The sequence below is a fragment of the Neoarius graeffei genome, chromosome 9 (assembly GCF_027579695.1).
Source record: "Neoarius graeffei isolate fNeoGra1 chromosome 9, fNeoGra1.pri, whole genome shotgun sequence".
NCBI lineage: Eukaryota > Metazoa > Chordata > Actinopteri > Siluriformes > Ariidae > Neoarius > Neoarius graeffei.
Genome location: NC_083577.1, coordinates 84,054,535 through 84,070,261, shown reverse-complemented (window position 1 = coordinate 84,070,261; position 15,727 = coordinate 84,054,535). Strand labels below are relative to the sequence as shown.

The 15,727-nt window shown below is 42.6% G+C and overlaps 1 protein-coding gene across 1 annotated transcript in view; it reads left to right on the top strand.

Annotated features, from left to right (window-relative positions):
* Window positions 1-2,594: 2,594 nt before the first annotated feature.
* The window catches only part of tmprss3a (transmembrane serine protease 3a), a 46,814-nt gene continuing 33,681 nt past the window's right edge, over window positions 2,595-15,727 (top strand). The window contains exons 1-6 of the mRNA XM_060930595.1: window positions 2,595-2,693; window positions 2,799-3,045; window positions 4,873-4,977; window positions 5,416-5,529; window positions 5,643-5,766; window positions 9,451-9,579. Of these exons, the coding sequence (XP_060786578.1) occupies window positions 2,595-2,693; window positions 2,799-3,045; window positions 4,873-4,977; window positions 5,416-5,529; window positions 5,643-5,766; window positions 9,451-9,579 (818 nt within the window). The remainder of the gene's footprint in view (window positions 2,694-2,798; window positions 3,046-4,872; window positions 4,978-5,415; window positions 5,530-5,642; window positions 5,767-9,450; window positions 9,580-15,727) is intronic.

Sequence of the window (15,727 nt, the reverse complement as noted above, 5' to 3'; positions counted from 1 at the left end):
CAGGTAATCCCTTCATAAGTCTTCCTGATGTTTTGGTGATCTTCTCCAAGACTCCATAGTGTCTCACCAGCTTCCAGAAGGTCTGACTGTCCATGCTATTACCTTCTAGTAGTCAGTAAAATTTGTGTATAACCCTTGTGTATTCTTTTGTGATGGAAGAGACTCCCTCCAGGGACCAGGTTGCTTGTCTGCAAATCTCTCCCTGTTGTCATTCACCTCTCCCAGGCCCTACTGCCCCATGACTTCGTCAGAGCCTCTGTTGTCACTGCCAGTCTTTGAAATCACCCATCATGATGGTAATGTTATTTCCTGGGCAGCTCTTGATGATGGCCATCTTCTGTTGTAGAACTCCTCTTTTTCTGTCATTTGTTAGGGTGTAGCACTGTATGATGTCCATGTTCAGCTTTCTCTTTTTGATATGGAAGCAAGCTGTGATGACCTGTGGGCCATATGCCTTCCACCTGATGAGCATTCTCTAGGCTGTCATGGACAGCATCAGAGCTACTGTAGAGCAGGTTAACTTCATCATGACCTGAGAACAGAAGCAAATCTCCTGTGGCAAGCCTCTTGACTGCAACCAATCCCTCTGGTTCTTAGAATGGCAAGGTTGTATCTCCTCATGTCGGCAACAACTTGGATTGTTTTTCTCACTTCATACATGGTTCTGACATTCTATTTTCCCATGGTGATGGTGGTCTTGGTAGTCTTCAGTCTGTCAGCTTCCATATGAATATGGCTTTCACTACCAGACATCGTATGTTCTCCTATTGGAGATCTATCCACCCAACCCTCCTCCTTTCTCATCTGGGCTTGGGAATGGCAATGGCTGAGAAAGATACATACTAATTGTACAAAAAGATGTAGACTTCATGGTACCACCTCAGCAACAAGGAAAAGTACAGTTTTATTTTAACCTTTTTATTTCTGAAATTGCAATAGTAATACTCTGTTATAGGGTTCCACATATAACCTTTAAGAGACAAACTGAAGATTCCTTTAGGATGTTGGCCATGCATTGCAGAAAAATAACACCTTAGAAAGTGAGAATAAACATAATCATATTTATCCAGTATTTCCTAAAGTATTTCCTCAAGCTTACATCCATCCATGATCTGTAACCACTGTACAGGGTCGCGGGCAAGCTGGAGCCTGTCCCAGCTGACTATGGGTGAGAGGCGGGGTACACCCTGGACAAGTCGCCAGGTCATCGCAGGGCTGACACATAGAGACACACAACCATTCACACTCACACCGATGGTCAATTTAGAGCCACCAGTTAACCTAACCTGCATGTCTTTGGACTGTGGGGGAAACCGGAGCACCCGGAGGAAACCCACGCGGACACGGGGAGAACATGCAAACTCCGCACAGAAAGGCCCTCGTCAGCCACGGGGCTCGAACCCAGGACCTTCCTGCTGTGAGGCGACAGTACTACCCACTACACCACCATGCTGCCCCTTAATAAACTAAAAATCTCATCTCATCTCATTATCTCTAGCCGCTTTATCCTTCTACAGGGTCGCAGGCAAGCTGGAGCCTATCCCAGCTGACTACAGGCGAAAGGCGGGGTACACCCTGGACAAGTCGCCAGGTCATCACAGGGCCGACACATAGACACAGACAACCATTCACACTCACACCTACGGTCAATTTAGAGTCACCAGTTAACCTAACCTGCATGTCTTTGGACTGTGGGGGAAACCGGAGCACCCGGAGGAAACCCACGCGGACACGGGGAGAACATGCAAACTCCGCACAGAAAGGCCCTCACCGGCCACGGGGCTTGAACCCAGAACATTCTTGCTGTGAGGCAACAGCGCTAACCACTACACCACCGTGCCGCCCACTAAACTAAAATATATTTATGAAATCTATTTCTACACTTTCTTTTACTAATACAATAATACAATTTCATTTTATTTTATTTGTATATCACTTTTAACAATAGACATTGTCACAAAGCAGATTTAGAGAAGTATATAAATTCTTCATATAAATTTTATATGTATAAATGTAGCCCTAATTAGCAAGGCAGAGATCATGGTGGCAAGGAAAAACTCCCTGAGCGGACATGAGGAAGAAAGTGTGAAATAGCCTAAAATAATCTTGCTCTATTGGCAGATCACATTTATTTCTAGAAATAATAAAAAATATCTGATCATAGTCTGATTAAAAAAAGTAAAGCTTGAAATGTGTAAAAGCTTCTGTCATGCTAAATAATATTATATAGGTTTATAATAATATCATAATAAGAAATATTACATACATTTGCCCATATTCAAGATATTTTTATTTGCGAAGATATGATGTTTGCATTATGATGTTTTTGGGGTTTTTTTTCCCAAAATGTACTGTGCCACTGACAAATTTTATCATAGTGCATGTGATACAAAATAGACCAACCTAAATATATTCCTCAGACTGTGCAAAGATAACATAGCTTAAAAGCTGGATTTTAATAAATAGAGTAATGCTTGTCCATTCATTTGCATGTGGAATTGTTTCAGGCCCCCCCCCCCCCCCCAAAAAAAAAAAAATCTGTACTATCTTTAATCACATTTAGTCCTAATGGCTTTGGATTTGTGAAAGTAATCATGGCTGACCCAGAGGCGGAGGCCAGAGCCGACCTTGAGGATGGAGTTGTAGAGGTTCCACAAACAGGTGGAGGAGAGAGTGAAGTTCCCCACGAACAGGTAGGAGTGTGGTCAAGCATAACCATTTTTATCCATATGAACTGAAGTCCATCCAATCCATAGCCATGCCATCCTTTCCCTTTAAAATCCAGATTCTTTTCACAGGTTGCAGAGACACAGCAAATGGAAAGTGCAAAATTAGAGGTGGTGTCTGTTGGAGATCAAGACCTTCCAGCTCCCACTCCTCCCCTCGAGAGCCACAATGTCAGCATATCAGCAGAAAACAGCACCAATAACCCAGGCTCTGAGAATGTAGAGCAGACAGACTGTCAGACAGACTCTACCAACAATTTCCAAGCACAATGTTCAAGTCCAGGAATGCCTGTTACTAAAGTTCAGCCCTTCCTGTCAGGTCAGTAAAAGCACAAAGATTAAAGTGTTTTCATGTGATCCTTGGGACAACTTGAATATCATGGAACAAAACTAAGACAGTCCAAAATCATTTCATGTTCATGCTCCTTACCCTTGTCCTCAACTTTTGCAAGTATTCATGCTCATATCAGTATGGACAATAAAACATATGCAACACAAAGAAATGCAATTTCTGATACCTTTAGCTTACCTCTGAAATCTAAACTTACCTCTAAAAGCAATGCTAATTTCCTGATGGCACCTTTTCGGTGTATATTTTTCGAAAAAGAAAGTCACTTTTTGAAAAGGAAAATGAACCAAAGATGACTAATGCCTTTTGATGTGGTGTGGCATGATTTTATCATTAAAATGTATGCAATGTAATTCTTTAGTATTGTTTTCTGGTTTGTGCTTGAACAAGATGCAAAACAATGAAATTATTTGATTTTCACTGAGGCACATTCTCTTCACATCAAAGTCCCTCTTGTGCCAAGACCCAGTCTCCCCAGGCAGTCTCCCATCCCTGTACTAACCAGGCCCTTAAGGCACATTGGGCAGTGCTGATCTCTGCTTCTATAGCCCTTGGCCTCATACAGCTAGGGTTACAATGGGGGGCTAGACGTCTGGTAACCACAAGAGCTTGACTTCCCGCTCATATCTGTACTGCAGTGTGCCTTGCCAGATGACAGTAGGTACCATTTTTATGATGGTCTTTGGTATGACTTGACCACGAGTAGAACTCACGATCTCTTGGTTGAGAGGCGGACATGCTAACCACTAAGCCAACTTGTGGTCGCACTGAACAGGTAGACCGGTGAAATATATTAATACGTAGTGATTCCATATCAACACTTACAAGCATTAAGACAGGTTCAACCAGAAATCAAGATCTGCTGTATGCAATCCATCCATCCATTATCTATAACCGCTTGTCCTGTACAGGATCACAGGCAAGCTGGATCCTATCCCAGCTGACTATGGGTGAGAGGCAGGGTACACCCTGGACAAGTTGCCAGGTCATCGCAGGGCTGACACATAGAGACAAACAACCATTCACACTCACATTCACACCTATGGTCAATTGAGCCATCAATTACCCTAACCTGCATGTCTTTGGACTGTGGGGGAAACCGGAGCACCCAGAGGAAACCCATGCAGACACGGGGAGAACATGCAAACTCCACACAGAAAGGCCCCCATCGGCCGCCAGGCTCAAACCCAGAACCTTCTTGCTGTAAGGCAACAGTGCTAACCACTACACCACCATGCGGCCCACTGTATGCAATCTTATTTAACAATTCAATTGTTTACCTATGCAGACATGCTAACCACTAGGCCAACTCACAGTTCTCTTCACATCACACAATGAAAAACTAAGACTGATATGCATTGCATTTCCACATGGCATGGTTTCAGTGTGGTCGGGTAATACTCACAAAGATATAAAACATCCATCAACCTCTGAAAATCATGGTCATAGAGCAAAACCAATAATAAAATCTAATCTTTTAGTCACCTCTGTCCAATTCCTCATTCACATTTCTTTCAGTTACTCTTGTATTTCTACCCTCAATACTCTTTAAAGATCTTTGAATAGAAGGTCAATGGTTCTTTGCTTCCTAAATTGGTTCCTCTTGGAGCATTCTCTGATAGGAAAAACACTCTGCTACATGGTTTCTACATGGGACAAGCCAAAGAACACTTATGGGTTTTAGATTTTTAACTTTTTTTCTAAGAGTGCAGAAGATGTGCATTGTAAAATGTATATGTGTTATTGTAATGTACTTTTACCCTTTCTAATTTCCACCACTTAAAGGTGATCAAGCAGAAGACAAAACACTCAGAGGTCGTTTATTTGCACGAAGAATGGAGCTTTTAATTGGTGTCTGCATATTGCTCATTGTTATCTTTGTCCTTGGCATCGGTCTGGGAGGTGAGTGTATGACTCCTCGGCCTGTCCAGCGGCACCTACTGGCCACTGCCAATGTGAATAATTAACAGCCATGATTATATTGCACAACCCAAAGGCCACAGATCTAAAACTTGGAGATGACTGGAGCTGTGGATAAACAGTCTGATTAAGTTCTGTGGTCTCAGATATCTGTATCATCTGACTAGTGATGTACTGATGGCATTAAATAATGCAAAAAATGACATCATTAGGCATTTATTATGTCCTGTAAAAGTTATTGCTCTTGCTCAGTTCATTTATTTAAGTGTTCACAAATGAATATATTGTGAATGAGAGTCCTGATATGATCATAGGGCAGCCTTTATGATTACAGCAACAGATCTTTGAAAGTAAGAATTTACAGTATTCAGGTGAAATGATCAAATAGTCTCTCATCTCCACATTTTTCTCCCATCGCAGTGGGCCTGAGCTGTAGAGGGAAGTTCCGGTGCAGCTCATCGGTCTGTGTCAGTATCTCTGCACAGTGTGATGGACACATTGACTGTGAACATGGCGAAGATGAGCTCAGCTGTGGTGCATACAATGCTACTCTCAGTGACCAATCAATATGCATTCCTGCAGCAAGGCATAAATACAAAAAGTTGGATGCTAAACCTAATATAACTCATTCCTACTGTGTTGTGTAGTGCGTGTTAGTGGGAAGAGTTCAGTGCTGCAGGTGTTAAATGGAGGAGTCTGGAGCACTGTGTGTTCAGAAACATGGGAGTCTGAGCTGGGCTTCTCTGCCTGCAAACAGCTGGGATACTCCAGGTAAAACCATAAGAAAAGCTATAAGTGAATTTTTAGTAAAATCTTTGGGGTACTACAGGTATGTTGTTGCAGTGGTGGTCAGTAGGAGAGTTTCCCCTTGACTTTGTTATTTGCAATTCCTACCCACTAGCTGTCACTCCTTGATTACATGACAGCTAGTCAATGGCTAGCATGAGCTTCCATCAAGACAAAGGAAGTCACTGCATCTTTAAAAACTGCTATTAATACAACATTACAGGGCAGCTAAACACTCAGAGGAAAGTGCTGACTATCATCTGTCTCATACATGAGCTTGCAGACGCCCACAATTGGTTAGTGTCATTCTGATTGACAGGGGAGAGAGTAATGGTGATGATACACGGGGCAACTTTTTGGGCAATGTTGCCGAGCAATGTTGCTGGCAACGGGCAACTAGGTGAGACACAGGGCAACTTTTCAGGGCAACTAACAATGGGCAACAACAGTTAGCAACGGCAGTTTACAGTTAGCTAAAAAAAATCGATGTCTTAATTTTTGCTGTGACCATTTAATCAAGCTGTCTGTTGTTTTTTAGAGCTTTGGTGAGGTAAATTCCTCCATATAGAATATTAAAATAACAACTTACCGGCGTAAAAACAGATGAGGAGTCTCTCCATCTCTTCACTCCACTGACACTGAGCGGCCGCCATATTTGTTTGAAATTTCTGATCCAAACCTCACCGGAGGTCACATGACTCGATACTCGCGTTCTGATTGGCTTATCTCAAAAAGTTGCCAGAGATTATCAAAACCATTCAGAAAGAAACAATGTTGCCCAATCTCAATAGAAAAGAGTCAAAACGCAATTGCCCAGCAACATTGCTCGGCAACATTGCCCAAAAAGTTGCCCTGTGTATCATCACCATAACACTGTCCCTCATATCCAAAGTGTTTACTATCTCAAATTCCTCGACACTATTGGAAGTTACTTTATGAATACAACACTGACCAAAAGGAGAAAAGGATAAAGACAAGATAGTCAGATCTTACATGATCTTACTAAAATTTTACATGACATATACACTTGCATATAAATAAAAAGTTAATGACAAACTTCCAGTATTGCTATCACTTTCCAGTGATGTTATGCAGAAGACAGCTCCTGCATAGCTTCATCGAAAATCCTGATTTTTAATGCCATTTCAAATCTCTGGAAAGAGACCAATAAACCATTTAATCACCAACTAGATGTGTTTTCCATGATCATTGTTTGGTGGTGATGGACAGGGTTCTTATGCAGTATGGAAAAGTATGGAATTTGATTTTAGTAATTTCCAGGTCTGGATAAGTATGGAAAAAGGAAACTAGAGTATGGAAAGAATATTTCTGTTTCCAGTCTATTGCCCCTACTTTCTTTTCTAAAATATAAAATTAAGCCAAAATGCTCAAACCAGTGTGAGTTTGATGGCCTTGAATTTAAGTGAGGCAAGATGTGCGTGCGATGTGTCTGAGGTGATTTCTGTGGCATTTGCCATCAGTGAACTATCTGACATTAGCACTTTGGGCTACATTGTACCTACTGTATGTAGAACCAAAAAACCTTGGTGCGAATGCACACTGCAACACTACAAATGTAAGAATGGGTAATTGCAAGTTTGCTGAGAGCTGGCAAGTTTTGCTGGTGTTGTGGTGCTGCCCCCAGGCATGAACGATGGCAGATATCATGTGTGTGTGTGTGTGTGTGTGTGTGTATGTTACTCCATCTAATATTCCTTGAAGCAAAGTCAGTGGACTTCTGTTCTCTTTTCTTTTGATGAGTTGTACATCAACATCCCTCCTGTTATTGCTACGGGTAGAAGATATCAGTTTAGTTTTTCAAATTTACATGAAGAAGAACAAGCCTTTATTTGTCACATGCACACTGAAATTCCTCTCTGCATTTAACCCATTTGAAGCAGCGAACAAACACATGCACACACACAAGTGAACAATGAGCACACACACATACCCAGAGCAGTGGGCAGCTATGCTACAGCACCCAAGGAGCAGTTGGGGGTTAGGTGCCTTGCTCAAGGGCACTTCAGCCAAAGGCCACCCCATGTTAACCTAACCGCATGTCTTTGGATTGTGGGGGAAACCAGAGCACCCAGAGAAAACCCACACAGACACAGGGAGAACATGCAAACTCCACACAGAAAGGCCCCTGTCGGCTGCTTGGCCCGAACCCAGAACCTTCTTGCTGTGAGGTGACAGTGCTAACCACTACACCACCGTGCTGCCCCAAACACAGAATAACACAGCATTATTTTAGTATTGCAGCTTGAATAAAATGCTGTGCGTTGAACTTGTCTGGGTTTGGTTGTAATTGATTTGTATGAGCTACAATACCATGCCACAGGGGTGCCACTAGAAATTTTGGGCCCTATGAAAGAATATTATATCAACAATTACTCGCTTGCTTCTGACAATTATTCGGCAACACACTAGCTTACATACTCATAATGTAACATACATATTAACAGTTGGATTTTAAAATCGGCGGCACGGTGGTGTAGTGGTTAGCACTGTCGCCTCACAGCAAGAAGGTCCGGGTTCGAGCCCCATGGCCAACGAGGGCCTTTCTGTGCGGAGTTTGCATGTTCTCCCCGTGTCTGCATGGGTTTCCTCTGGGTGCTCCGGTTTCCCCCACAGTCCAAAGACATACAGGTTAGGCTAACTGGTGACTCTAAATTGACCATAGGTGTGAATGGTTGTCTGTGTCTATGTGTCAGCCCTGTGATGACATGGCGACTCGTCCAGGGTGTACCCTATCTTTCGCCCGTAGTCAGCTGGGATAGGCTCCAGCTTGCCTGCGACCCTGTAGAACAGGATAAAATGGCTAGAGATAATGAGATGAGATTTTAAAATAATTAATTTAAAGAATAAACATCTAGTTATTTGTAATGTGATGTCAACTATGGTCTGAAAAATGTACTGTGAAATTTGAGTATGGAAAAAGTATGGAATTTTGAAATGGAAAATGTGTAGGAACCCTGGATGGAGGACATTGACCATATGCTTTAAGACATAATATGCTAGAAGGAGTTTAGTTATTACATATGGCTTGGAGAGACACATGGATATTTCTGTCCACTTGAATAACATCCAGCTGAAATACATATCACACTTCTTGAAATAGTTTGTGTGATGTGCATTAAATGTCTGTTCAGTGAAGTTACACCTGCATTTTTCCACGCATATCATCCTGATACTCAAGTGGGTATAAACAGGATCTTATCTGTACCCTATGGACTTTTATATAATGGAGCTGTCATATCTCTCAAGCCTGATGGCAATGCTGATCATATTTTTACAACACTATAAGAAGCCTCTATTTGTCACATATACATTACAGCACAGTGAAATTATTTTCTTTGCATATCCCAGCTTATTAGGAAGTTGGGGGCCAGAGCGCAGGATCATCCATGGTACAGTGTTCTTGAGGGTTAAGGGCTTTGCTCAAGGACCCAACAGTGGCAGCTTGGTGGTGTTGGGGCTTGGATCCCAACCATCTGATCAGTAACCCAGAGCTCTTAACTATCGAGCCACTCAATATCCAATATTGAGCTTCCAGCAAAGAAATGTGACTCAGATGTCCATTGTTTTGTTTCGTATTTTTCACTTAGAAATGACATTTCCACAAGATGCCTAACCTGCCGTGTTACCTACCTTCCCTGACTGTTTTAGTTATGTGGAGTCTGGTTCCCTCTCTCTCACCTCGATTGAACAAGACCTTCAGGATAATCTGGTGTCTATCAACCTGAGCCAGCAGAATCCTCTGCATCCAATCAAGATACACAACACAACTAACCTGAGGTGTGAAACAGTGTTGATTAATTTGCACTGTTGTGTCGATGATGATGATGATGATGAGTTATTGTGGCTACTGCCTCATAGAAGTGAGGCAGTAGCCACTATGTCATTGTGTTGTAAGAATGTAAGAATGAGTGTAACAATAGCGCACTGCGCATATGCATAAGCATTACAATCACCAGAACAGCGAATCATGATCTCGCAATACGAACAGTTGATCTCGCGTTATCAAAGGTACACAAGAACAAGTGGTGAAGCCACTATGTCATCGTGTTGTAAGAATGTAAGAATAAGTGTAACAACTGCGAAACTTTGTAATCAATCAGCACTTATCCTGATCAACTTTGATTACCCGTTCTACTTCTTGATAAACTTCAGAACCAATCAGACCCAGAAACAAAATAAGAGAAACATCGTTATAACTTCGTAGTATCGGAAGATAATCGGCAGATAAAAAGATAAACGAAATTCACCTTGTGGTTTGCCAAGACTACTGATTCGATATCAAGTAAGTAGTGTTTATTTTAAGAAAAGTTACCTTTTAATTATTACAGCTTTTGCTTGGTCCTTCTGAAAGGTCAAATGAAAGGTTTTGTAAGTTTTTTTGAGCTTTTTGGCAGATATATTGAAAATCTGATATCAAACTTCTGCTATTCGCTTAATTTTTTTTAAATTTTATTTTAGAGTCTTTACACTACACTTGTGAAACAAAATGTGCTCATTAATACTAAATAATGCTAAAGACAATTCATGAACAAGTGCTTTCTTTATTACTATTTTGAAAATAGATCTAGTTCACAGCACTGTATTTTGAACAAAACATAGTAAACAAAATTGGTAACCAAAATACTCCAAGCCCTGATGTTGCTCACAGCTTGGTGATGCTTGCAAGAGATGAGGTGCGTATCATTGATAATATGTATATATGCTATATTTACTGTATGGACATGGTATCAGAAAACTATTTTATTTATAAGCAGTAGCCACATGTACCCATAGGGTACCTATTTTTATTGTTGGTATGATACAATGACCAAACTGGGATAATTTGAGTCACTGGCTAACACTATTTTCCACAGCAGTTTTAAAGCCCAGACCATGTCCAGGAATTGTCCAATTTATAAAATACTAAGAGAATCACAGTGTGTTGCTTAAGTAATCATCTCCCTTGATCGTTTTTGCATTTTATGATGCTACAACCTGGAACTGACTTAATTGGACTTAACTGACCACGAGTTGGCCTAGTGGTTAGTGTCTGCCTCTCAATCAGGAGATCATGAGTTCTACTTGCGGTCGGGTCATACCAAAGACCATCATAAAAATGGTTACCTACTGTCATCTGGCAAGGCATGCTACAATACGGATATGAGTGGGGAAGTCAAACTCTTGTGGTTACCAGAGGACTAGCCCCCCACTGTAACCCTAGCTGTATAAGAAGCAAGAGGCTGATGGCTATAGAAGTAGAGATCAGTGCCATTCAATATGCCTTAAGAGGCCTGGTTAGTACTGGTACAGGAGATTGCCTGGGAAGACCAGCTTCTGGCATGGGAAGGACTTTGATTTTTTGGACTTAACTGGGAATAATTTTACAATCTATATTGAGCCCCCTCTCCTGCCGCACTTCAATGTTATGGAATTGTTTGTGTAATTTCATGACATACAATTCCATCCATCCATTATCCATCCATAGGGGAAGCCGGAGCCAATCCTAGCTGACTTCAGGTGAGAGGCGGGATACACCCTGGGTAGGTCACCAATCTATTGCAGGGCTAACACAGAGACGAACAACCATTCACACTCACATTCACACCTATAGGCAATTTAGAGTAGCCAGCTGACCTAATCTACATATCTTTGGACTGTGGGAGGAAAGCAACACAGGCACAAGGAGAACATGCAAACTCCACACAGAAAGACCCCAATCAGCTGCCAGGTTTGAACCCAGAGCCTTCTTTCCATGAGGTGACCGTGCTAACCACTGCACCACCATCCATCCATCCATCCATCCATCCATCCATTTTCTTCCGCTTATCTGAAGTTGGGTCGTGGTGGCAGCAGGCTAAGCAGGATATTCCAGGTGTAGCTCTCCCCAGCAACGCTTTCCAGTTCCTCCTGGGGGATCCCAAGGTGCTCCCAGGCCAGATGAGATATATAATCTCTCTAGCATGTTCTGGGTCTACCCCGAGGTCTCCTCCCAGTTGGACGTGCCCAAAAAACCTCCAAAGGAAAGCGCCCAGGAGGCATCCTAATCAGATGTGCCAGTACCACCATGCCACCCCATATAATTCCAATTAAGTCCGTTTCAGATCCAGGTTCTAACACCACAAAACATGCAAAATATGGAAAAGTTAAAGGGGAAAAGGTGAATACACACCACCCTGTATAAAAATAAAAAACAGAAAACCCATAATTAATATAAGACTGAAATTTGGATTGTAAATAGTACCTCAGCACCATTTGGAGAGCTTCCTACCTCATACGCCTTGAAGAACTAAATGCTCTTTTCTTTCTGTGGGCTCACATTGCGTCAACATGTAATTTAAAACGCCACACTTTCTCTCGATATAAAAAATGCATTCTGGCAGCTTTCCAAAACAACACACAAACACACAGACACACATCAAACCAAACATTTGCACACAACAACACATTGAATTTTGTGTGTCTTTTGTGTGCTCAAGGCCAAATCTACTGATGCAAATCATGTGAATAGAAAAATGTTGTTTGACCATCATTTCTTGTTTCACTTTTAAGCCATTACTTCTTTTTATATCAGAGCACTGCTGAATTTTCAGTTATGTTTAGTTTAGAAGGTGTTGATTCCTTTTCTCTAAGAGCAGATCAAACAGTAGTTTGGGACGCAAAACGAATTAAAGGTTTATATTAATGTGCTCATTCCAATACATTATTGATTGTACAGTATGTTAGCAGCTCATTCATAAAGAGAGCTACTTCACATTGTATAGTGAACATGCCACAAAATCTTAGACTAATAGATTTTTTAAATGTGTTATTTAAATAAGAAAAATATATTGTCATTAATATGAAAACGCTTGCTGTATGGAGGAGTTTAACATTTATGGAATACAGCGTTGTAGTCAAGTCACTAAACCTCGAGTCCGAATCCAGTCTCAAATCCGAGTCAAGTCCAAGTCATGAAAAAAAAAATTGAGTCGAGTCCGAGTCAAGTCCACTATTGATCTGAGTTGAGTCTGAGTCCAACACTCCAACTGCACCATTTGACAGTGGCTGTTTTAGCGCCATTAACATTAGTTTGTTCCTGAACATGCCATATGAACAGGTGAATGTGCTTCTCTTTATCAGGGAGTGTGAAGTATTCTGTCAGAGATGGTTGGGAGATGGATGTAAGTACATAAGGTGTGTTTATTAATACAAGTGAAGACAGGTAAACAATCCAGAACAGGAGGCAAAATCATAAAACGGTGAAACAGGCGATAGGTCGAGCGAGGCACAAACAGGCTATCGTAGACTCAGCAGAATCAAAGACGAGAAACAGGAAATCAGGGATCAGGAAACCAAGCGAGGAAATAAGGCTCAGTAATGTGTCAGCAATGCACCTCAATACTTTGCAAAGTAAGTGGGTTTTCACAGTTTTTATATAGGCACGCTGATCGTGCCTTAATCCTGTGCAGGTGCGAGTTGTTTACAGCGCGCGTGAGAGTCCGCTTGGAGCGCGTGCTGTCTGGAGTGGACCCGAGAGTCTATCTGATGCACGTGCCAATTAGTCCCCCTGCCTATGTAAACCTCTCTCTCACACCACTCCATTGTGAAGTATTGTTCTGCCTATATCAGTGCATACCAAGCCTTGTTGTTTTCTGACTGACTTGTTCTTCTGACTCTTGCTTGTCTATTTTCCATTTTCGCTCTTTGTCTTTCCCCCTTAATGCTGTTTGCTGATCGCCTGACCCTCGCTAGTTCTATGACTCTGATTTTCACCTCTCATTTTGGCTCTGTTACTGTTTGCTCCTCGTCACTCTTCTGTGCATATATCCATAAGTGCCTGCACCGTGACAGGATACTTTGCCACCATGGATGTAGCAGAAGAGGCAAAGCGAACTGCTCTCAATGCCCAAGGACGTTGAGAGCAGTTCAGGCTATTAGAAGAGCATCAGCAGATGCTAGCTGACCTCAACACCAAAATGGCCCAACTAGCAACTGTGATGTCACAGGCCCTCCTAATGTATTCTGAGTCATATCCGAGCCCAGTACTACAACTTCTGGCTCTGGAGAAATTCACCGGAGCCCCACTCACCTGTAAAGGCTTCCTTCTTCAATGTTCCATGTACTTCACTGCTATGCCTAGCATGTCTGACGAGCATGAGATTGCCATATTCCTTTCCTTCCTTATGGGAAAAGTGCTGCAATGGGCCAGTGCAGTTTGAAGTAAAGGCAGCGAGCCAACTAAGTCTTGTGAGCAATTTCTCACTCTGTTCAAAAGAGTTTTTGACCATGCACCCGAGGGGATTGAAGTAGGTGAAAGTTTACTCACCATATCACAGGGCTCCAGAAGCGTGACCAAGTATGCTCTGGAATTCAGAACACTGGCAGACATTAGTGGATGGAATGATCCCATGCTGAAGGCTGTATTTCACCAAGGTTTGCGCCCTGAGATTCCGAGTGAACTCGCCTGCCGTAATGAACAACTCACGCTCGATTCTCTCATTGACCTCGCAATTCATTTTAGTAATCTCTTGGCTCATTGACCCTCCCTACAGGAGAGTGGTAAACCGGATTCAGTTTCGGAGGACAGTTCTGCCATGGACGTCTCATGCACCCGCCTAACTCTCTCTGAACGTACCAGGAGGAGGAAGGAGGGTCTGTGTTTCTACTGTGGTAGCCCTGAACACCAGCTCAATTGCTGTTCCATTTGTCTTTCTTGCTCATCTCCTACAGAGGGTCCTCCACACAATGTAAGTCCGATATGAAGGTTCAATTCCAAATCCTTCAAGGTTCCAGTACTTTTTAAATTGGCTACTTCTACCCATATCCTCTCTGCTTTCATGGATTCAAGGGCAGAGGGGAACTTCATCAGCAACACAATCATTAAGAAGTTTAACTTGCCAACAACCCCGCTTCACAGTGCACTCAGCATTCGGACCATCGATGGAGGACCAATAGGAGATGGCTTTGTCACCCTTCGCACAGCTCCTCTCTGCATCTAAGTGGGTGCCATACACTCAGAGCTTCTCTCATTCTATGTCACCACTACTGTAGGTCACAATCTCATCCTTGGCTACCCTTGGCTCCAGCTTCACGACCCCCTAATCTCATGGCAAAACAAGGACATTCTACAGTGGTCACCTGCATGTTTTCAGGGCTGCATTGCTCGTCCTCAAGTCACTTTTGCATCCACCTCTGTGGAAAGCCCTCAGCTGAACACTCTGGACGATGTTCCCGAATGTTATCTGGATCTCAAGGAGGTTTTCAGCAAGGGAAAAGCCTGTGGTCTGCCACCTCACAGACCATATGACTGCATGATTAGCCTCCTGCCAGGTATGTCACCACCTTGGGGGTGTATATACCCTCTGTCTCAGAAAGAGCAAGCAGCTATGGAAGAGTACTTTCAGGAGGCTCTCAAGCAGGGTTACATCTGCCCTTCAAGGTCTCCAGCCTTGAAGACCAGGCTTCTTCTTTGTGGAAAAACAAGGCGGGGCCTTTGCCCATGTATTGACTACAGGGGATTGAGCCAGGTATCAGTGAAATTCCCTTATCCACTTCCTCTTGTTCCCGCAGCCCTGGAACAACTTAGATCAGCAAAAATCTTCTCGAAGCTTGATTTACGCAACGCATACAATCTCATCAGGATCAAAAAGGGAGATGAATGGAAAACCACATTCAGCACTACCGCCGATCACTTCGAATAATGGGTAATGCCATATGGCCTTTCTTTGGCACCTAGCGTGTTCCAGTGCCTTGTCAACGACGTGCTACGTGACATGCTGGGCAAATATGCTATTGCATATACCGATGACATCCTGATATACTCCCCAGACGAAGGAAGTCATCAAGAGTGTGGCAACGGGGGCATGGCCAAGTGGCAGTTTGTGAATGGAGGGTGGGGTCTGTGAAGGTAAGTGGCTAAGTCATTACACCTGCTGTCAATTAATGTGTGTGTGTGTGTGTGTGTGTG